Consider the following 24,133-nt stretch of genomic DNA (forward strand, 5'->3'; position numbering starts at 1 on the left):
TATGTGTTATTTCATAGTTTTGATGTCTTCACTATTATTCTACAATGTAGAAAATAGTAAAAATAAAGAAAAACCCTTGATTGAGTAGGTGTGTCCAAACTTTTGACTGGTACTGTATGTGTTTTATTGTCACACAAATCCAATCACATTTTATTGGTCACATACACGTGTTTAGCAGATGTTATTGCATGTGTAGCAAAATATGTTGTTTATTAACAGGGTTAGCCATAGTAGTACAGCACCCCTGGAGCAAATTAAGGTTGAGTGCCTTGCTCAAAGGTCCATTGACAGATTTTCATATAGTCGGCTCGGATATTCAAACCAGCAACCTTTCAGTTACCGGCCCAATGCTCTAACCGCTAGGTTATACACGCCACCCTCAGGTCTGGTCTACCTGCCGCCCTCAGATGCCATCAGGCCTGGGTATGCCTTTGACTTCCCTTCTCTAAGTGTGACTACGCTAGCATTTTAGGCCCCACTTCTTCCACCCATCCCAATGCCCACACTAGTGGTAGAATTTCAGCAGAGAAGACTGAAGCTCCATCAGACAGCCACCTACCCTGGTGTATCTGAAAGTGGTGAACATGTATCCCAAACCCTGCTCTCCCACTGCCTTGGTCCCTTTAACCATCTGTGAAGATCCGCAAGTAAGAACCCCACTCCCGCCTCAGATGTGCCTCAACAACCACAGAAGGCTCTCCACAGTCCTCAGCCCTTTTTTAATCAACAATTGTCATTTCAACATCAGGCTCTGGCAACAGCAACCGAGGAACACACGGCCAGCAGACAAGGGCCCCAATAACCTGAAATTATGTGGCGATTTGGCATTTGCCCCAACACTTTTGATTCGGCTTACTGACACAAAAGCGTTGAAAAGAGGGACAAAGTACTGTTGTTTAGACTGTTTTGACTCATGATTTATCAACTCGTGCACAATTCATCTGTGGTTCAGTCTGATCAACTGTAGCCTACTGATAACAATCACAGTGAAATGTATGCCCTTCTCTAGGCTACATGCGTTTCTCTAGGCTGCCAGATCAGGAAAAACTCTGGGCCCCAGGAAAACAATTTGCCCCCCACTACTATGGGATCTGTGGTGCCACCTCTGAAATCTAAAACAAAACAGATAAAGCAACACCTCACGGCACAACTCCTCTCCCCTATTTGACCTAGATAGTTTGTGTGTATGTATTGATATGTAGGCTACGTGTGCCCTTTGTAATTTTATTTTAATTCATGTAGTTCTGTCTATTAATGTACTGTATTATGTCATGTTTCATGTTTTATGTGGACCCCAGGAAGAGTAGCTGCTGCTTTTGCAACAGCTAATGGGGATCCTAATAAAATACCAAATACCAAATAGAATCAACATTTWAAAAAATCAGTGGCGGGACTGGCCTTCCATACTATGGACTTATCCAAGTTGCCTATGTGCATTTTGGAGACCTCCCACCGCCCCTCAAACACACACACATTCAAATATCTGTCAATTTCCAGACCTATATTGAATGTCAGGTTATTGAAGTAACATTTCCACAAGAACACAGTACAGTAAAATATGGTTTCCTACCATCTAAGAATTAGCAAGCAAAATGGAGTTGATTATCAGTAATGGCTGACAGGATATTTCCTAACGAGAAGTCATCTGTGTGGGAGGTGGTGAGTGAGTGAGTGTACATTTTCTCCAAAGATCAGAGAGAATCAATTCAACTTGTTCCCAGACACTCCCACCATAAAACCCACACTATGAACTTTCGGCACTCTGGTTCATGGAATGTCCTCAAGACACACTCACATAACTTCTCTTCTAGCCAAGTTCGCTATCATCCGAACAAGCATTATGTTAGGCACACTCATATCCAAAAACCGCTAAGAAATACCCAAAATGGCCATATAATCTGATTATTTCACATGGCCTACAGACCATAAACTTCCATTGAGAAAGCAGTTTAAAAAAGAATGCCACGTYTATAGTTTGCATTTCACTGCCTCCCTGTGGACAACGAGGGGAATGCACAAATAAATTAAATCAGTAGGATGCCTGCGCGCTCTCGCTCTTGATGCGCTCTGACATTACGCACGCCTTCATTCACACCGCCAATAGCTCAACACGACAAGACGCGCAAGTGCGGTTACTTTACGGGGTTAGAATAATATTATTGCTTCATACTTTTCATTTTTAAACCGTGTAAAAAACAAACAAGGCTGAGTAAAGTAGACAGCATATCCTTGTCTTTGGCTTTGTTCTGTTTTCCCTTCTCAACAACCTATTGCTATGGCATCTCTCACTCGAAGAGAGAAGGAGAGATGTCCCACAGCAGGGAACCGAAGGTATTGGGTAAGGGACGCTTGATTCAATATAACTTTTTTTCACATTCAGTATTTATCTTAAGATGTTTAGATAGTGGGTTGCACAGTTCTAGTATCTACTTATTATTTCATGACTCATAGGCTTTTAAAACATCCGTTTCAATTTATGTTATGATGATGTCATGGTTATTTTCTCCAGTTTGCAGTATATTACGGTGCATGGTATTTTCTTACATTTCACAGACAGATGCGCCTCAATGTAAATCATCCAGATTTTACTCTGAGACTGGGAGCGGTACAGTACTTCACGAGGACTGTCRATCAACAGATCGCCCCTCTCCAGAGGGTGCCGGGTCCAACACCGACCGTCATGGAGTTCCGTGGCCAAAAACGGTTGTCCCATCCCGAGGAGGACCTGGGATTACCAGTGGATTTGACACTGTTAGACCCCCCATGGTGGGAAGTTGGAGCGTTCGGAAATCTGACGGAAAAGTTATTTGTGAGCATTGCACCGCGACTGTGGCTGTACTAAAGATACACGCACTGAGCCTCGTCATTCCTCAATATATCTCATGCAAGGTAGGTTTATCACTTCATCACTTTCTATGAAAATGTGTTTTATGCAGTAAACAGTAGCATGCATTCATTGTAGTGATACAATATACTTTGGTGACAATTTAATGGGTTTGAATTGAAATGGTCAGAAAATGTGATTTAGCCACAGATTTGCAACATATTTTAGATGATGTCACATATTTTAGCTGCCTTAACAAATCCAAATTGTCACATACTTAGATGTTTTTCTCCCGATTGCATCTGATATGTAGCAGACATCAGTTCCTGTCACTGAGCTGACTCATAGGCTATCCCTAGATTGAACTGATTCAGACTGATATTAATATTTTAACAAAGCAACTCATGTCCCCTTCAAACCTCATTACCAGAGGTACAACGAAAACATTTGCTTTACTCTCCTATGAGAGGAATATGAAATAGAACAGGACGTTTTACAATTAACCACAGACCATTATGTGGAGATATTACCTCATTGTTCAGACGGAGACGGTCAGTAGAAATCTGATAATGGCTTCTTGTAGTGTATTGATTTCCAGACCAGGGCCATGATGAAATCTGGCCTGTTATGAATCCTAAAGAAAATACAGGTCTCTGACAGCCTGGTTCCAGACCTGTTTGTGCTGTTTAGCCACCTTTTACCCTCTTAGAAAAAAAGTGTTATCTACAGTAGAACCTGAAAGGGTTCTCCTCTGGGGACAGCCAAAGAACCCTTTTGGAACCTTTTTGTCTAAGACTGTGTGGTCATTATTTTGCCTGGTCTCTTTGTTATGACAAACACACAACCCAACGTTTGGCTACACAGCACAAACAGATCTATTACCAGGCTAGGTCTCAGATTTTGGCTTGGAGTTTGTTTGGGCACATCTGCATTTTTCTGGTTGACTTTGTTTTATCCAATATTACAGTAGTCTGGGAATCAAAATGTGGGTCATTGACATTAGCAGCTTGTGGGAGAAAGGTTTGGAATGGAAGTCCAGGGAGAACAAGGGCACAGGAACTAACATACAGTATGCTATGCCACCATCTCTGTTCTATGACAGATGCTATTATAATGATTGATTCTGGAAGTCAATATAGGCCTTCTTGGTACCATGCCACATTTTGATACATAGTTTCCTCAATGACAGACTGTCATCAATGACAATTAATTTTAAACGTTTTCCGCTTTTGTAATTCACTGTGATATTTGTTGTTTTTGTGATTGAATTGGACTCAATGCATAGAACCATACTGTACATTCCCTTTACATCCCTTCTGTAGGACTCCACCTTGTCAGCCTATCTCCACGACAACCTCCAAACCCACAGTGGTACCATAGACGTCTGGGCTGTGGAGGAGGAGCAGAGTGGCTGTGATATCTGTGGTGCCCACCTGAGCCAGCTGAAGCAGGAGGCCATCCACCTGATCCTAGCCAGGGAGGAGCGTGCCAAGTGGGCCACTCCATCTCCCGCCAAGCCCCTTCCTGGATCCACCTCCACCAAAGCAGCACCATCTAGCCCCCACCTCTCAGGCTCTGCCAGGACCCATAGTTCCTCTGCCAAGCCCTCCCCTGGACCTCGATCCACCACCTCCACAGCACCATCTAGCCCCCGCCTCTCAGGCTTCACCAGGAGTCAAAGCCCCCAGAAGACCCACCCTAGGAGGATCCTGAAGCCCACCCCAGCTGAGATGGATAGATGGGTTGAGGAGCAGCAGCACCTAGCCTCCTCCATATCAATGTCCAGCAATAACGGAGTCACCATCTTTCCCTACCAGGTACTGCACATCTAAAAACCTACAGGTTGTATATCATAGTATTTCCATGAGATCACAGTAGCTATCATTATTATGGAGTCTAATGGAAGCTATATGAACAATATCAGGATAATATCTTGAGTCATGACACATCCCCTAGCAGGTGTTGTACATCTAAAAGAGGAATGGAGAGAGGACAGAGGGATGGAGAGAAGAGGAGGGAAGAGGAGAGGGGAGGAGTGGAGTGGATGCTCTCATAGAGGATGTTGTCACTGTCAGAATTGATTGACTCCGTCCGATCTGCCCCAATTAGATCCTGAGAAGTGTACATTTGCAACCTTATCGCTAATGGAGGGAATTGGGTTGTGATTTATTTTCCGTCATAAAACAGCCAGTCAAAAAGCAGGCGGTGCGATGATCAATAGCCTGGTCATATTTAACGACTGGTGAAATATGCATAGTGCAGTATTGTAACCCTCACAGGGCTAGGCGGTAAATACAGCCGGGACGAAAGTGGATGGATGGAAGCATTTAAGGAGCCTTAAGTAGGCTACAGTAGCTTGTTCAGCCATAGGGCTCCTACCATAGGGCTTTGGTCAAAAGGAGTGCACTATATAGGGAATATGGCGCCATTTGGTAATCTACCTATATCTCCTTCAGTGCATTGTGGCTAATGAAGTGAAGTGGTCTCTGGTCTGTCAGTTTCTGACAGTGGAGTGGCAGTCTGGCTGACAACTAGCCTGATCACMGATCAGTTATGGTTGGCATAACAATGACCATAGGAGTTGGCTGTATACAACACAAACAGATCTGGCACCAGGTTAGCTGCCATAGTCTATTAGACAATATGCAAAGCAGAGCATATTATACCGGCGTAAGTTTGTTATTAGGAAGGTTTCCATCCAATTGGTGACAGATTTTCATGTGAATATTCTAAAATCCGCATTAAAGAAAATGTGCACATTTTCCTCAACAGTGGTGTGTTTCCACAAAACGGACTTGTTGCAGATAAACATCTGTGCGTGATGACGTAGTGCACACAGAATGTACTTTTTCCGCTTCAGTTTAAATGTACTGAATAAAAATCTGAAGATCATTATGTTTCCATCGCATTTTCAACTCCACTGATAGTTTTGTCACCAAACTGTTGCGTTAAATAGCGAATGTGCCTACTATGGTCTTGGCACGTGTACTCTAGCTAACAGCTGGCAGACACAGTGTGGGTAGACTCTGCGGGTAGGCTAGTCTACATGATGACATTATGGATAAGAGCAAGAATGCTTTCAGTTGTCAAATGGCAGTCAAGCATTGTTCATCATTTCACCAGAATAAGACCCTCTGACATTTATTGGACAGGAGCATCAAGCTCATCACCTTGCACTTTCACCACCCTGTGAAGTTCATCATCTCTTATTTCATCTGTAGCCTAATAAACTGCATGCTTTCCTGATGAGTTGTAGTGGGAGGACCACACGCCGTGTCATCGCGTGACTCCAAGTTTACTTTGATATGATGGTTATTATATCAATATTTGCGCATAAAGGTGTTTCCACCTTTATTTCCACCTTTATATTTCACGCATAATTCATTTTACAGGCACAAAAAGATCCCATGTCGAACGAACAAATGATCTGACAGCATTTATAAAATTGGACCGAAACTTCCTGTTTCCCTCACAGCTGTCGTGATTTTTTTTTATAAGGCATGACTTTACTCGCATAAAAACTGTGGATGGAAACGTGATTATTGATGTGTTTTCATGTGATTTTCCACTTGGAGGAAGCAGAGCAAATGTTAGTCAAAGCTAGGTGACCTCATGCTAATGGTAATGGGAGTGTTTACACCATTCCAGTTTGAGATAGAAGAGAGGACGAGGAGAGGGACACAGAGAGAGGGAGGAAGACAAAAGAGAAACGAGAGAGGGGGGTAGAGAGAGAGAGAGAGAGAGAGAGAGAGAGAGAGAGAGAGAAGAGAGAGAGAGAGAGAGAGAGAGAGAGAGAGAGAGAGAGAGAGAGAGAGAGAGAAAGAAGAGAGAGAGAGGAGAGAGAGAGAGAGAGAGAGAGAGAGAGAGAGAGAGAGAGAGAGAGAGAGAGAGAGAGAGAGAGAGAGAGAGAGAGAGAGAGAGGAAATAGCAAAGAGAGAGAGAGAGAGATCAGGGTGTGGGGGACAGGGGGTTCAGAGTTAGAAAGGAGTAGAGGTAGAATTCATCTTTACTCCATGCCCCCTAAACCCATCTCATTCCAGATGTTAGTCATGCCCCAGGGTGCCTCATGGCTCTAATTGGCATTACATGGCTGGATATTTCCTGTGGCAGTAGCAATAGAGGGAGGGGAACAGGGTTGTTATCTTGCCCTAAAAAGCTGAAACATTGATGAGACAGTAGAGCTGCAGAGGGGGCCACTATAAAACAGGACTCTGGCTGTCGCTTTCGCTCGCGGCCAAGCTCTTTGACTTTATTTCAGCAGATATACAGAGTAGGGAGTAGGCCAAAGCTCACACACACACACACACACACACACACACACACACACACACACACACACACACACACACACACACACACCCCTAGGGCTGGAGGGAAGGGAAAGCAAGGGTTGGTTTGAAGAGTCAGACTCTTCACGCACATCCTCGAGGGTATGTGGTGTGTAATAGTCAGATGCAGCACGGTCACAGTAGGTTTAGTAGTGGCTCTGAGTCTGATTGTCTGAGTCACGTCTCCATTAAACCTTGGAGCTATGTGTCCCATGTGTGACTACTAGTCTATATGTAGAGCTATATGACGAATGTCCCATTTACCTAATGTGCTTTCATCCTAATGCCCCACATCCACAGGTTAACAATTGATTCTTCTCTTGGGTTGCGTTCCAATTGGCATCTATTCCCTGGGCTATATTACGATGTGCTGTTGGCAACTCTTCTATCATTGCCAAGCTGTACTTTGGCATGACATTGAACGAACACAAAGAGGAGTTGGCTAATAGCCAAAACAGACTGGACCCCCAGGCTATAGATATTCTAATACAGTTGAAGTATTATCTCCTAAGATAGTCCTTCTACTTCTCTCCAGTTTTCAGAGGAGTTCTCAGAGGGACCGAATGAGACTGTGGCTGTCCAGAGCAGTTCAATGGCTCCTGCAATTTTGTCCTTTCTGGTCAGGTATGTGTAAAACTAGTCAGTTAGATGTCTACTGAGTAGACATGAGCTCCTGCAGGTAGTTCTTCACTGATGATTAATAAAAAGTCTTAAATAATCATTCAGAAGTTGAGGATGTACCTACTGTGCTTTTGAAATGTCCATATCCTATCTTTCCACAGGGCAGCCCAGAAACTGAGCCTGACGTCGAGGAGGAAGGGCCAAATGTCCGCCCCCTCTCCCGTGTCTCCTCTCCCCCATTACAGCACCTGCTACAGGGGCATCATCCAGAGGTCTCCACCCACAGTCCCCACCTGCCTCCTTCAAGCTGCCAACCAACTCAAAGACGCACCCAACTTTGGCAAGGTAACCAGCTGTACTCAGTTGTTCACCTCGGTCTTGACCAATCAGATCGTTCATGTAAAAGATCATTTGTTCTCATTGACTTAACACTGAACAAAAATATAAACGCCACATGCAACAATTTTRTTTTATTTTACTTAGTTATAGCATATAAGGAAATGAGTCAATTTAAATAAATCAATGAGGCTCTAATCTATGGATTTCACATGACTGGGAATACAGATATGCATCTGTTGGTCACAGACACCTTTAAAAAAGGTAGGGGAGTGGATCAGAAAACCAGTCAGTGTCTGGTGTGACCATCATGTGCCTCATGCAGCGCGACACATCTCCTTCACATAGAGTTGATCAGCCTGTTGATTGTGGCCTGTGGAATGTTGTCCCACTCTTTCATAGCTGTGCGAAGTTGCTGAATATTGGCGGGAACTGGAACACGCTGTCGTACACGTCGATCCAGCGCATCCCAAATATTCTCAATGTGTGAAATGTCTGGTGAGTGTGCAGGCCATGGAAGAACTGGGACATTTTCAGCTTCCAGGAATTGTGTACAAATCCTTGCGACAAGGGGCTGTGCACTATCAACCTGAAACATGAGGTGATGGCGGCGGATGAATGGCTCGACAATGGGCCTCAGGATCTCGTCACGGTACCTCTGTGCATTCAAATTAACATAGATAAAATGCAATTGTGTTTGTTGTCCGTAGCTTATGCCTGCACATACCATAACTCCACCGCCACCATGGGGCACTCTGATCACGATGTTAACGTCAGCAAATTGCTTGCCCACCTGATCAGGTCAAGACCCTGGTGAGGACGACGAGAATGCAGATGAGCTCCCCTGATGGTTTCTGACAGTTTATGCAGAAATTCTTCAGTTGTGGAAACCCAAAGTTTCATCAGATGTCAGGGTGGCTGTTCTCACACGATCCCGCAGGTGAAGAAGCCAGATGTGGAGGTCCTGGGCTGGTGTGGTTACACATGGTCTGCGGTTCTGAGGCCGGTTGGACGTACAGCCAAATTCTCTAAAACAACGTTGGAGGCGGCTTATGGTAGAGAAATTAACAAATAATTTTCTGGCAACAGCTCTGGTGGACATTACCATGTTAATTGCACGCTCCCTCAAAACTTGAGACATCTGTGGCATTGTGTTGTGTGTCAAAACCGCACATTTTAGTGTGGCCTTTTATTGTCCTCGGCATAAGGTACACCTGTGTAATGATCATGCCGTTTAATCAGCTTCTTGATTAAACAGTCATGTGGATGGATGATCGTGGCAAAGGAGAAATGCTCACTAACAGGGATGTAAATGTTGTGCACAACATTTAAGAGTAATAAGCTTTTTGTGCGTATGGAACATTTCTGAGATCTTTTATTTCAGCTCATGAAACATGGGACCAACACTTAACATGTTGCGTTTATATTTTTGTTCAGTATAAATACATGTTTAAATAAATGTTTTAATGAATGTTTTATTAAATAAATAAATCATTCTCCCACATACACTTTTTTAAGTGATTCCAGAGTCATTAAGCAAGTGAGAGTGGTTGTGTCGAGGAGTGAAGAAGATCCTATATCGGCACTCATAATACTACCCCCATCTTTATGAAATGCTATAATGTGGTGTTAATGTCCTTTCTGTTTCTGCCCTCCCCCCTCTGGGGTATACTGTAGAGGAAATCAATATGGCTGCCCTCGTGTTTCACAGATGATGGTCTAGAGTTACAGATAACAGGCCTCCATCCCATCCTTCCATTCCACCTGCACTCAGCCCAGAACAACGCAGGGAGAACCTATTTTTTCTTCTCTCTCTCTCTCGCTCTTTCACCCCTCTCCCTTTCTCTCTCCGGCTCTCCTTCCCACATTCTCTATCTCACCCCCTCTTTTCTCTCTCTCAGTATATGGCTTCTTGAATAATTCAGCCCCATAAATATACTGTGACACAAGCTCAATAGAATACAGTCAGGGTAGGAGTTACATAGCAAGACTTCCTCCAACAGATAACAGACAGACTAGCTACCATCACTTGCTTTTATTATGATTCATCATCATAATCAAGGCTGATGGATTATTTTCACGTTTGGGTAGCTCACTTTCTAAATGTAATCCGTTACAGTTACAAGTTACCTGTCCAAAATTGTTATCAGTAACATAGCTTTTGGATTACCCAAAGTAACGTAATCGGATTACTTTCATTTACTTTTAGATTACTTTCCTTTAAGAAGGCATTAGAAGAAGAGAAAAATGAATATTAACAATTGAATGACATCTATTACAAGATAAGTCAATGTTAGAGTTTACATAGCTGGCCAGAAATGGATCAAATCAAATCAAATCAAATGTATTTATATAGCCCTTCTTACATCAGCTGATRTCWCAAAGTGCTGTACAGAAACACAGCCTAAAACCCCAAACAGCAAGCAATGCAGGTGTAGAAGCACAGTGGCTAGGAAAACCCCCCTAGAAAGGTCAAAACCTCGGAAGAAACCTAGAGAGGAACCAGGCTATGAGGGGTGGCCAGTTCTCTTCTGGCTGTGCCGGGTGGAGATTATAACAGAACATGGCCAAGATGTTCAAATGTTCATAAATGACCAGCAGGGTCAGATAATAATAATCACAGTGGTTGTCGAGGGTGCAACAGGTCAGCACCTCAGGAGTAAATGTCAGTTGGCTTTTCATAGCCGATCATTAAGAGTATGTCTCTAGAGAGTTGAAAACAGCAGGTCTGGAACAGGTAGCACGTCCGTTGTTGGGTTATGTAAGCTTCTAACCCATTGCTTTCCACTTCAATACAGATAATAAAACGATTAGGTAACATTTTTACATTAAAATCTAAAGTCTGTCAGATTTACAGTCATTCCAATTAATTATATTCTTGATCTTCAAGAATAGGATTTGTAAATATGGAAATGTAGATTAGTTGAATTGTTTAACCGGACCATAACCTCAAAATAAAGGATTTATTAGCCTACACTGTTGTTTATCTTTTTGTTCTGAAGGACTGATTGGGTTAATTGCTTCAAAACATGGTTGAAAAAGAAATGCTGCTCTCATGGAATGGCATGCTTGGAGCACTACCGAAAACATTTGCTATAGGCTAGGCCTATTGTTTACTTTTCGGTTGGTGACATCATTGAATTAGGAATTAGAATACTTAATTAATTTAATAGGATCTCTATGGGTGACACTTTGATATCTCGATCATTTTCATCTGTTGAAGTGTATCAAAAGTACACACGTTTAATCAGTATGTTAGGCCTTTTTTAATCAGCACAAGTTAGATTGAGCAATAAAAGCCTTACTCGTGGTCAAGGTTGGTTAGGTTACATTCTAAATGTAATCTGTTACAGTTACTAGTTACCTATCCAAAATTGTAATCTGTAATGTCACTTTTGGATTACCCCAACTCAGTAACGTAATCAGATTACTTTCCGTTACCTTTGGATTACTTTCCCCTTACGAGGCAGTAGAAGAAAACAAAAAGGATCTATCAAACACATTTGGTTTGTCATCATAGTGAGGTCAGACTCGCTCAGATGGAACAAACTTCAGTTCAGTTGGGTTTATGAAGCATAAGTACATGGTTAATTGACTTCATCTTGGTGGTTCTGTGACGTTCTTACCCTTCAGATGTGCAGAGTCAGACCTCAGAGAACTAAGTTAAGTGGCTGTTGAGGTCTTAGCTAACTTAACATAAAACCTCCCAGAGTCTTTAAATCCACTGTATTTCTAGTAGAGCTAAGTTAATATCTGAACAGCAGAAATCTGTTCATGTGGCTTTTCCTACTCGGGATATATAGGATGTAGCTACATGAATTAATAATAATTTATCATTGATTAGATTTATATTGTGCTTTTACAGACAATTTAACAGCATAGGATTACATAGACTCATTACACTGAATTATAGGATTCCAATGCTTTATAGTACAGGGTAAACTGTGTAGCCTATGATAACAGCTATAATAACAGCTACTACAGTTCTATCCTGTCTCTAACACTAGTCTATGGGTGTTTAAGTCAGAGTGACAGACAGTTTGCTTTGATCTGTACAAGTTTTCCTCTACATTCCTCTTCTCTTTTAACTAAGTTGGTGTAAAAGATCTCACAGGGGTGAACAGCAGAATGTTGCCTTTTTCTCACTATTTACCAGTAAAGTTTGAAATCTCTCCTCAGTTGCCTAGCTGTGCGATATCCCTATTCCGTTTAACTTAACGTCTTCTTACACCTATTCCAAAGGAAACACATAAATAGCAGTGGATAGAAGCGAATAGAGTCAGGAACACTGGGAAACTCCTAGGGTTGAATGCGACTGCTGTGTCTGTCGTTTCCAACCTCCTTTAAAAGAAGGAGAACATCCTGCCTGCGACCCATATTGAAAGCTGCTTTGACTATTCTACAATCACATCTGATGCATTTAGATATTATTGTTTAGGATTTGGATTGTTTAATAATGCATGGATTTTCATACTTTCCTTCTTGGTTCTATCAGTTTTATTGTGTGTAAAAAAATGCTTTTACTGTTTTTTCCCCCATATGGAATATTTAAATACTCTTTTAGCTTCCACTAAACCTTTTAGTAAATGCTCTTTTTATGGATTTCTATGTAGATCTTGTCTTCGATCTTGACCATTTATCGTAAAAACGAGACCAAACCTTTTTTAAATAAAAGATTCAAGTTGAATCTCCATTTTCGAAGTTGGAGAATGAAGATTCAAATTAGGACTTTACAATAACTTCAAGTGAAGACTGGGGGTCAGCCTGATGAACCGAAATACTCAGTGACCTCCTCCATATAGCCTAACTCTCGCACACTTTCACACTTTCACATGCACACACACGTTAAACATGAACTGAGCGTGATTACTGATCAGTTCATTTGTACGTTTATAATTAGTAGGTTTTGTTATCTGTTTTAACAAACCTTTTTTATTTTTGTAGTTATGTATTGTATATTGTTTGTTTGTGGTGTGGTTTTCATACAAGCCCTTGGGCTTCCAACCACACCTGCACACTGTAAAAAAAAAAAGAAGTGTTTTTATCTGTAATGTTGTCTATCACCTGTTTTCTTTGGCGCAAATAACAAAAAATAATATAAAAGACATTTGACATAACTTCAAGCATAGGGTATAATTTCCTTTCCTTACCTACCTACTCAACATCTATTCATCCCAGTTCCCAACAGCCCCCTGAAAAAAAACACGATCACATCTTCACCACAGGCTTTCTTCTCTCCATACAGGTCAAAGTGGTGCTGCGAGTCTACCCCTCTCCCACCGTGCCCCCTTCCCAGCCCCAGCCACCCATTCTTAGGGTGGACCCAGCCAGGAGAAGGGTCACCATGATTGATCCTACCACCACCCACAATCAACAGCCACACTCCAACTCCACGCCGACACACGTTGGGGAAGCCAAGGGTCACTCTAAGACATATGTCTTTGACGCAGCCTACCCCCCAGAGTCAACCCAGGTCAGTGGGTACAGTACGGTTGGTTTATTATCTCTGTCTGATGACCTGAAAACTGATGGGACTTAAAATGCCATTTCCAGACAGCCATCGCTATATCAAGCGCCGTTATCTTAGCCTCCCAGTCTCTTTCCTTTCCCAGCTGTGTGTGTTAGTGTTGTTTGATGGATCGGACACACTCAGCCATTTCATTAATTCATTCCCCTCCGCTTAAGTTTTATTTGCGTTTTAAACAGCTGCATGAATGCTAAGGTGGATGGATGGATTCACCTTCTTTTTCTCATTTTTTTCACCCTATTATTCGATCCGTCCTTTATCTTTTCTGCTAGGCGGAGGTGTGTGTAGGTATTCTGCCTGACGTCATCCGTTCTGTGGTCAACGGGGAAGACGGATGTATTCTGTGTTTTGGACATGGTGAAGCGGGTAAGTAATGAACAAAACTGCATAAACCAGCATAAATTTCAAACTGGTCCATGCTGGTCTTTCTTTTTTTTTTTTTACCTTTATTTAACCAGGCAAGTCAGTTAAGAACAAATTCTTATTTACAATGACAGCCTAGGAACAGTGGGTTAACTGACTTGTTCAGGGGCAGAATGACAGATTTTGACCTTGTCAGCTTGGGGATTCAGTCTAGCAACCTTTCGGTTACTGGCCCAATGCTCTAACTACTAGGATACCTGACGCCACAATCTATGCTGGTCCATGTTGGTCTATAATGTCAGTGTTGGTCTGATGCTGGTCAATTTAGTCTGAGCAGCATGGTCTAGCTTGTCAAGCTGGTCTGACCAGCATGTTCTAGCTGGTTATGCTGGTTGACCAGTATGGTCTAGCTCAGGGATGGGCAACTTTGATTGGGGTGGGGGCCACAAAAACTCTGAACTCATCATGAAGGGCTGCAGTGGCTCCCAGGTCTGCGTACCTACACATTGCAGTCAGAGCTGGCCCTAGCCTTTTGAGGGCCCTAAGTGAAATGTTGTTTTCTCTCCTCTTGATAGTGGAGAGAAATACTTCTTGCCATTAGGCAGAGAGAAGTTTTGCAATTTTATTATAATTGCATGCCATTCTAATGATCTAGCCACTAGGTGGAGAGAATAAAAAAAAACATGTACAGCTAATTTCCAACAATTCATAACATTTTGCCGTAGGGTGGAGATAAATGTTTGCAATATTTAATACTATATCTGAGTGAGAGTGACAAAAAAATATATGATTACTACAAGTTTAGATAGCTGGCTAGACTAATTTACCAATGTTAAAAATGTTAGCTGACATTGCTAATTGAGTGACTGTCAGTGACYGACATAACACRATTTTGATTTTGCACCTTGTGTATTCTACTAGTCTAACTCTCAAAAAAAATGATCTGCAGGCCTACAAAGGTTGCCCATCCCTGCTCTAGCTGGTCAAGCTGGTCTGACCAGCATGGTATAGATGGCTATGCTGGTTTACCAGCATGGTCTAGCTGGTTTTGCTGGTGACCAGCCTTCACTGTGTTTTGAACACTGATGACCAGTCTTTGCTGTGTTTTGAACACTGATGGCCAGTCTTTGCTGTGTTTTGAACACTGATGACCAGTCTTTGCTGTGTTTTTGGACACATACCAGCTTATCCTGGTGATGCTGGTGACCAAGCTGGTCCATGCTCGTCTATGCTTGTCCAGCATGGTCTAGCTGGTCAAGCTGGTCTGACCAAGCCCATCATTATCATATGTTGCAGTTGTTTATTTCAATATCTGTTTTGTTTGTTGTATTTTTGCATGTACATTGATTGATTGATGAATCTTATGCTACACAATGATTTTAAAAAACTACATTGTTCTAAACTAATCCAATCTGTTCGTTGGACTTATTGCACCTGTTACTGAAATGGTTGTTCCAGTTTAGGATGAATATGTATGAACTTTCCAATTTGTAAGTCGCTCTGGATAAGAGCGTCAGCTAAATGACTTAAATGTAAATGTAAATGTAGATGGTTTAGGAAGTCTATGACCCTGGCAGTCATTCTGAATGCAGATTGTGGGTGAATAAAAGTTCCAGTTGTTGGATATCCCCACTCTGGCTGGATTCCTATAGGAATTAAACATCACTTTGCAAGCCAGCATAGGCTGGTCAGCAGTAAAAACGTACCAAATGCTGGTCACCAGCAAAGACACAGCGAAGGCTGGTAACAACGAAAACACAGTGATTGCTGGTCACCACAAAAACATAGTGATTGCACCAGCAACAACACAATGAAGGCACCATCAGAAACACAGCGAAGGCACCATCAGAAACACAGCGAAGGCTAGTCAGCAGCAAAACCAGCATTAGCCAAAAGCATACATGCATACCGTTGATCAGCATGACCAGCCTATGCTGGTCTATGATGTTATTTTCATCAGGAAAGTAGCATTGTTTTAAGTGGCCATGAAGACCAAACCTCACAAGGAGAGTGGCTATTATCTTTTTCATCAATGTCTTTTATATATCTCTTGAATACATATTTTTCCTGTGTGCAGTGGCATGGGAGGTGCATCCATCTCTTTCATCTCTCTTTTCCCTATGGGGGGTGTGGTGGCATGGGAGGTGTTCCATCTCTTTCATCTCTCTTTTCCCTATGGGGGGTGTGGTGGCATGGGAGGTGTTCCATCTCTTTCATCTCTCTTTTCCCTATGGGGGGTGTGGTGGCATGGGAGGTGTTCCATCTCTTTCATCTCTCTTTTCCCTATGGGGGGTGTGGTGGCATGGGAGGTGTTCCATCTCTTTCATCTCTCTTTTCCCTATGGGGGGTGTGGTGGCATGGGAGGTGTTCCATCCGTCCTCTCCTTTATTCATCCCATCTTCCATTCCATTCATTTTCCACCTCTTCGATAAGTAAAAGAGGGAGATTCATCCATAATACATCCCAAGTGTTTTTGAAGCTTCTTCCGCCGTCGTTCTGCCTGCAAAAACACGTCAACATGACGCAAATATTTTGTCAGTCAGGATGAGAAGGCTGAGGTGGACTAAAAACGAAATGGACTGTAAAACGATCTCTGTTCTGCTATTAGGAAAATGGAATCCACTTAGCTTTACTAAAGGCTTTTAATAGACGACTGTCTGTGTGACAGAAATACATAAAACCACTTTCTCTCCTGTAAGGGCAGTGTCTCCTTGGAGCTATACCTTTCTACTACACATGACGCCACCGGCCGTAAATCAGATTGAATTAGTCGGGCGGTGTAGACTGCGGCAGGTCGGCTGCCAGGGGATATCAATCTCTCTTCCTCCCTCCATAGAATGGCCCTCTGGAATGAATGATGGCAGGCTGGTTCGCCTTTAATTGGACAAAACCAATTCTCTTACCCTAATTCAATTAGCATTTGGATTAGAGTGAGTAAACCTAGGACACGGATCACTAGAGTTATGGTACTGTAATACGGGACAAAAGTCCCTCCCTCCTCTATACTGGATCACTTAGGTGGCTTCGACGCATTGGTATGCTCTATAAAAAGGGTTCTGAAAGGGCTCCTTGTGGGGGTCAGGGAAGAACCCTTTTTGGTACTAAGTGGCATCTTTTTTTCAAAGAGCTTATTGGAGGAAGATAAAAGTGCCTGCAAGTAAGTGGCAGTGGCATACAATGTAAAGTGCCGTATGTAAATCCAATCCGGTATTATCAATAAATTCATTATTAAAATGGAGGAAATATGTTCTGTAGTATAAACTGGGTGGTTCAAGCACAGAATGCTGATTGGCTAAAAGCCTTGGTACATCAGACCTTATAGCATGGGTGTGACAATTACGTTGATAAACAGTTTATAATAGCAATAAGGCACCTCGGGGGATTGTGGTATATATGGCGAATATACCACGGCTAAGGGCAGTTCTTATGTACGACACAACGCGGAATGCCTGGATACAGCCCTTAGCCGTGGTATATTGGCCATATAACACACCACCTTGAGCCTTATTGCTTAAATAACTTCCATTTCAGAAGATGGTATTTTGACAGTGTTTTGGGTGTGGACAATTAAAACTGTTTTGTTAGAACCTTAATTTGCCCTTTCCATTCCCTCTGTCCTCCATGTTAACCCTACAATGGGGACATGTACTGTAAATACTGACAGTTTCAATGAGCGTGTTGTGGTTTGTGTAATTAGATAATGTCTGTCTTAACAAGCAGTGCATTAAACCAACTCTGAAGCCCCCCCTACCCGCGAGCTGTTTACCAAGATGCTCTGTCTCTTTCTCTCTCTGCCTCTCACGCACGCACGCACGCACACACACACACACACACAGGTTTGCACGCACTTTCGCACACAGACACGCACACGCAGACACACACAAACAGAGCACCCAAACTGACTGTGTTGTGTGTGCCTTATTACTGTGGTTAACAGGGAAGTCCCACACCATGATGGGTAGTGATAGCAGCAGCCAGAGTTTAGGGGTCATCCCGTGTGCCATCTCCTGGTTCTACAGTCACACAGAGAGGAGGAGGGAGAGGACTGGGGCCAGCCTGGCTGTGTCTGTGTCCGCTATGGAGGTCTGTGGGGAGGACGAGACCCTCAGGGACTTACTGTCAGGCAACCTCCAGGACAGCCCATCAGCAGACCTTTATCTCTTTGAGGACCCCATCTATGGAATGCAGGTAAATGATGATACAGGGGCTTATTGTTGTGGACGGTTCAGATCACATAGAAATGTGTAACGTTTATAGAACTGACTTGATTCTTTGTTATGCAGAATATGGAAGAGTCACCTCTCTATTGAATTTCTCTATGTGCAGCATTGGTGTGAAATCTCTGCATGAGAACAGTTTCTTAATGAAGTCCCAAGTCTTAAGAACACAGAAAAACACATGCTACTGTAGCTACATTGTTACTACTACATATGTCACTAAGGTGTCATGCCACTCTAAGGGTATCTTACAGTGCCTTCAGAAAGTATTCATACCCCTTGACATACCCCACGGAAATATCAAATTTATATAAGTATTCACACCCCTGTGTCAATACATGTCAGAATAACTTTTGGCAGCGATTACAGATGTGAGTCTTTCTGGGTAAGTCTTTAAGAGCTTTGTACATCTGGATTGTACAATATTTGCACATTGTTCTTTTAAAATGTCTCAAAGCTTTGACAAGTAAGTTGTTGATCATTTCTCAACAGCCATTTTCATTGTCTTGCCATAGATTTTCAAGCCAATTAAAGTCAAACCTATAACTAGGCCACTCAGGAACATTCAATGTCGTCTTGGTAAGCAACTCCAGTGTATATTTGGCCTTGTGTTTTAGGTTATTTTCCTGCTAAAAGGTGAATGTTTCCCAGTGTCTGTTGGAAAGCAGACTGAACCAGGTTTTTCTGTGCTTAGCTCTATTCCGTTTATTTTTATCCCCAAAAATTGCCGATGACAAGCATACCCATAACATGATGCAGCCACCACCATGCTTGAAATTATGAAGAGTGTTGGATTTGCCCCAAATATAATGCTTTATATTCAGGAAATTAAGTTTAAAAAAAAAGATTTTTTTGTTGCAGTTCTACTTTAGTGCCTTATTGCAAACAGGATGCATGTTTTGGAATAGTTTTATTCTGTACAGGCTTCCTTCTTTTCACACTGTCATTTAGGTTAGTATTGTGGAGTAACTACAATGTTGTTGATCCATACTTAGTTTTCTCCTATCACAGCCATTAAACTCTGTAACTGTTTTAAAGTCACCATTCGCCTCATACGAATGGTGGCTATTTTAGCATGCAAATCTTGGTGGGGCAAACTAATGGAATGCGTGCCAGCAAAGCCACAACACAACGCTAAACAATACTTTAATTGCACTATAACAGTAACAACCGGTGCCCACAAACTGTTAGGAACTACATAAAGCTGTCCCAACAGCAGAGTCCCAACAGCAGTCCCAAAACCTTTCCACTGCTACACCTGGTTATCAGCGGAGCCTTGTCTGGCAGCGAAGCAGCCCTTTAAAAATTCAGAATTCAGAACATGGGCCGTTCTTACAGTGTTTTCCCTGTACACCAAGTCAGAACCATAGGATAAATGAAGGGGGCATATAAGCAGACAATGAAAGCTCTTACAATAGTCATTGATTACATTTCTCTAAAACAGGTTATAGGCTACATGTGCACCACCAAGTCAGAATAGTAGGCAAAATTAAGAGGGGAAAATAAACCAAATGATCAGGGTGAGACACATGGGCTACTAACAGTTTACTACACAACATACACTTAGCTACAGTATACATATCTCTCTGGCATATTACATAATTTATGCAGCAGCATACAATACATTTTTGGACACCTTGTTGTGCTGTGCTGACTTGAACAGGAAGGTGGCTCGGCGGTCCTTCGTGATAAAACTTTGTCATCAAAGTCTGGTATTTTCTGGATTTATGGTGCTTTAAAGACAACTGGGAACTCTGAAAAAAACAAGGTTGAAATATGATGACATCAGTGATCTTCAGGTCGGAGCTCTAGAAAGAGGCTAGAGTTCCTGATTTACAATTCCGAGTTGGATGACCGTTTAAAACGTATTTTCCCAGTCTCAGCTCGTTTTTTCCCAAGTTCCCAGTTGTCTTGAACTCACTGAAGTCAGATTTCACAGGTCTGAGTTAACAGTTGTTTTGAGCACGGCAACAATCTTTCTGCATTGACAGCATGGCCATTGTTAAATGTTTATCATTAAAGCTTGGCAAAGAGACCCTTAAACACAGACTTGGACCACACAGCCACTCCACTGAATAGCAGGCTAGTGATTGCTTTGCAATACTTGCAGTTAGCCACTAATTCTTTCCAAACCACTCATTGTTGAATTTGAGATTTCCAACTTGTTGTTGTCCAATGAGCACCGATACATTTTATCTATAATTTCTCTTCACTATTTCTCTTCATATGACAAGGATTAAAAAGGATTTGCCAGTAGATTGTTGACTTGATTCATGATGATGACCGCTAGCTAAGACTTTGAAAGTAAGATGTTGACATCAGTCCAATCAAAGCTACTGTAGATATAATGGGATTTTAAGTAATTTTATCTGTGGCCAATGACCTTGAGCCTTCTTGGATGGACACTTCTAATGTAACTCTATGGCAGCACCCAAGGGACTTGAATTTTCAAGCTTTACCCTTAGATTTGGCGGTGACGTAGCGCCCTTATGAGTGACAGAACACTGAGCCAATGTATAAATTAATTATTTATTTGTTTTAGCTAAAAATTGGGAGTTCTGCTCTGAATGACAGGTCGCCACTGGCCTCATGGTGATATCCCTGAGCGGTATCCTTCTTCTCCATCAACTTAGTTATGAAGGATGCCTGTATCGTTGTAGTGACTGGGTGTATTGATACACCATCCAAAGTATAATTAATAACTTGACCATGCTCAAGGGGATATTCAACATCTGCTTTTTAAACGTTTACCCATCTACCAATAGGTGCCCTTCTTTTTTTACCAGGTAAGTTGACTGAAAACTCATTCACAGCCTGGGGAGTAGTTACAGGGGAGAGGAATGAGCCAATTGTAAACTGGGAATGATTAGGTGACAGTATGAGGGCCAGATTAGGAATTTAGGTAGGACATCAGGGTTAACACCCCGACTCTTACGATAAGTCTCGTGGGATTGTTAGTGACCACAGAGAGTCAGGACACCTATTTAACATCCCATCCAAAAGACAGAATCCTACACAAGGTAATGTCCCCAATCACTGCCCTGGGATATTTATTTATTAGACCAGAGGAAAGAGTGGCTTCTACTGGCCCTCTAACACCACTTCCAGCAGCATCTGGTCTCCCATCCAGGGACTGACCAGGACCAACGCTGCTTAGCTTCAGAGGTAAGCCAGCAGGAGGAAGGAGGGTGGTGTGCTGCTGGCTCTCCATGAGGCACTGGAAAACCTCCCTGGTCTTTGTGGTTGAATCTGTGTTTGAAATTCACTGCTCGACTGAGGGACCTTACAGATAATTGTATTTGTGGGGTACAGAGATGAGGTAGTCATTCAAAAACCTTGTGAAACACTATTATTGCACACAGAGTGAGTCCATGCAACKTATTATGTGACTTGTTAAGCAAATTTTTACTCCTGAACTTATTTAGGCTTGCCATAACAAAGGGGTTGAATACTTATTGACTCAAGACATTTCAGCCTTTAATTTTTAATACATTTGTAAAAATTTCAAAAAAAGATTAATTTTTTTCCCCAATTCCACTTTGACATTAAGGGGTATTGTGTGTAGGCAGTGACATAGAATAGCAATTTAATCCATTTTAAATTCAGACTGTAACACAACAAAATGTGGCAAAAGTCAGGGGGTGTTAATACTTTCTGAAGGCACTGTATATAATTACTTTGTTTTGTTTGGTATTACCACAGTCAGAAAACACGAGTTAATTCCTTATTCAGATGCATTGTCAGAAGAGCCAGGGAGTGGGACTTAACTTAATTACAGTACATAATCCCAGTTACAAAATTACATTGGCATTGTCACACAGTCATATTATATTAATGCCTTGCTGTGCCGGTGTCTGTCCCGGAGTCCCCCTTTCCCCCTCTGTGCCATTGTACCTCTACCCCCCCTTTCTCCCTCTTTACATACATTATCTATGTTCTGTCATGAAAATATAATATAAAGTAAAACATGCTCTCTTCCTCTAATGCAGCTTCGGCACCACAGTGTGGTATCTGCCCCCAACGCCGAGAGAGCTGCCTTCCTGCTGGATGCAGCCATCGCATCGCGCCACCGTGCCGGCCGCCCGATGAGTGGAGCTCGCAGTGACATCACACCACCGTCCTCCTCCAGCTCCCATATGTTTTTTACTCTGCACGTCCAACAGCAGCTCACAGAGGGCAGCGGCAAAGGTTGCTATTTCTGTACATTGTAGAAAAGATAACTCTGGCATGCTATTCCGTATATAGATCAGATAGACATGTCTATGGGCCCTATATCTACGGTATGTAGGAAATAAGGTTATTACCTATGCACATTGCTTCTTGTGTCCACATTTCAGTCAGAGTACTTTGTCAAGACACTGACAGTAAAAATGTCTGTACGCTCTTTATTTATTTTATTTAAAAAAAACTTTTTACCCCCTTTTCTCCCCAATTTCGTGGTATCCAATTGTTAGTAATTACTATCTTGTCTCATCGCTACAACTCCCGTACGGGCTCGGGAGAGACGAAGGTCGAAAGCCATGCGTCCTCCGAAGCACAACCCAACCAAGCCGCACTGCTTCTTAACACAGCGCGCCTCCAACCCGGAAGCCAGCCGCACCAATGTGTCGGAGGAAACACCGTGCACCTGGGCCCCTTGGCTAGCGCACACTGCGCCCGGCCCGCCACAAGAGTCGCTGGAGCGCGATGAGACAAGGATATCCCTACCGGCCAAACCCGGACGACGCTGGGCCAATTGTGCGTCGCCCCACGGACCTCCCGGTCGCGGCCGGCTGCAACAGAACCTGGGCGCGAACCCAGAGACTCTGGTGGCGCAGCTAGCGCTGCGATGCAGTGCCCTAGACCACTGCGCCACCCGGGAGGCCCACGCTCTTTATTTTTGTTCGTATTTTTTCCTTCTTCTTATTGGTCAGTGACCTGTACGTAGCTTGCACTGTATGTGTCACCGTACGGACTCGTGAGTAAGCTATCAAGCTAATATATGGAGACTTCATTTGCATACGGCTGACTGAATAAACTGTACCTAATTTGTTTTCTAAGAATACTTGGAATACCTTGGATTTATTTTTTATTATTTTCTTTGCTCTATTCTCAACTATTCTCTCTGGTGATCTCAGTTTCCCCCCCTTCATTTCCTCTAGTGAATTCTCTCCTCCCCTCCTCTTCTCTTCCCTTCTCCTCTCCCTCTCCCTCTCCCTCTCCCAGTACCAGGGGGTCATAGCAGGTTGATCATGATAGACCTGGCTAACAGTATAAAGGGGACCAGTGACAGCAGAACTGGACGTCCTGAGTCTGAACTGGGCAGTGTTATACTGGCCCTACTCAACAATGGAAACAAAAACATCCCCAACAGGTTAGATACTGGAGACTTTCAATTTAATTTGATTGCATTGCAATGGAACAGAAGGAAACAATTGATTCAAGCAGTAGATCATGAAATTGAGTCTTTAATACTGGTATGTAATATAATTGTATTGAAGTGTTATGTATAATGCATGACGGTGATGATGAGGATGGTTGTATTTTGTGCTCACCACAGAGATAGTAAAGTGACCATGCTGCTACAGGAGTCTCTGGGTAATATTAACTGTCATACGACCGTGCTGGCCCATGTGACTGACTCACCAGAACACTACCCAGAGACACTCTCCACTGTCCAAATTGCCTCGCGCATTCGCAGGACACAGGAGAAGGCAAACGTATGTCTACTGAATTATAGATTACTTACCATTACATTCCTCTAACACCACTTCCAGCAGCATCTGGTCTCCCATCCAGGGACTGACCAGGACCAACGCTGCTTAGCTTCAGAGGTAAGCCAGCAGGAGGAAGGAGGGTGGTGTGCTGCTGGCTCTCCATGAGGCATTGGAAAACCTCCCTGGTCTTTGTGGTTGAATCTGTGTTTGAAATTCACTGC

The 24,133-nt window shown here is 42.7% G+C and overlaps 1 protein-coding gene across 1 annotated transcript in view; it reads left to right on the plus strand.

The window, feature by feature from the left end:
- Positions 1-2,117: 2,117 nt before the first annotated feature.
- The window catches only part of LOC111954129 (kinesin-like protein KIF26B), a 37,091-nt gene continuing 15,075 nt past the window's right edge, over positions 2,118-24,133 (plus strand). The window contains exons 1-11 of the mRNA XM_070435784.1: positions 2,118-2,338; positions 2,554-2,889; positions 4,147-4,641; positions 7,688-7,776; positions 7,935-8,118; positions 13,355-13,582; positions 13,909-14,002; positions 17,937-18,187; positions 22,206-22,404; positions 23,422-23,569; positions 23,756-23,915. Of these exons, the coding sequence (XP_070291885.1) occupies positions 2,276-2,338; positions 2,554-2,889; positions 4,147-4,641; positions 7,688-7,776; positions 7,935-8,118; positions 13,355-13,582; positions 13,909-14,002; positions 17,937-18,187; positions 22,206-22,404; positions 23,422-23,569; positions 23,756-23,915 (2,247 nt within the window). The 5' untranslated portion in view covers positions 2,118-2,275. The remainder of the gene's footprint in view (positions 2,339-2,553; positions 2,890-4,146; positions 4,642-7,687; positions 7,777-7,934; positions 8,119-13,354; positions 13,583-13,908; positions 14,003-17,936; positions 18,188-22,205; positions 22,405-23,421; positions 23,570-23,755; positions 23,916-24,133) is intronic.

Source organism: Salvelinus sp. IW2-2015, linkage group LG28, assembly GCF_002910315.2.
Source record: "Salvelinus sp. IW2-2015 linkage group LG28, ASM291031v2, whole genome shotgun sequence".
Classification (NCBI taxonomy): Eukaryota; Metazoa; Chordata; class Actinopteri; order Salmoniformes; family Salmonidae; genus Salvelinus; species Salvelinus sp. IW2-2015.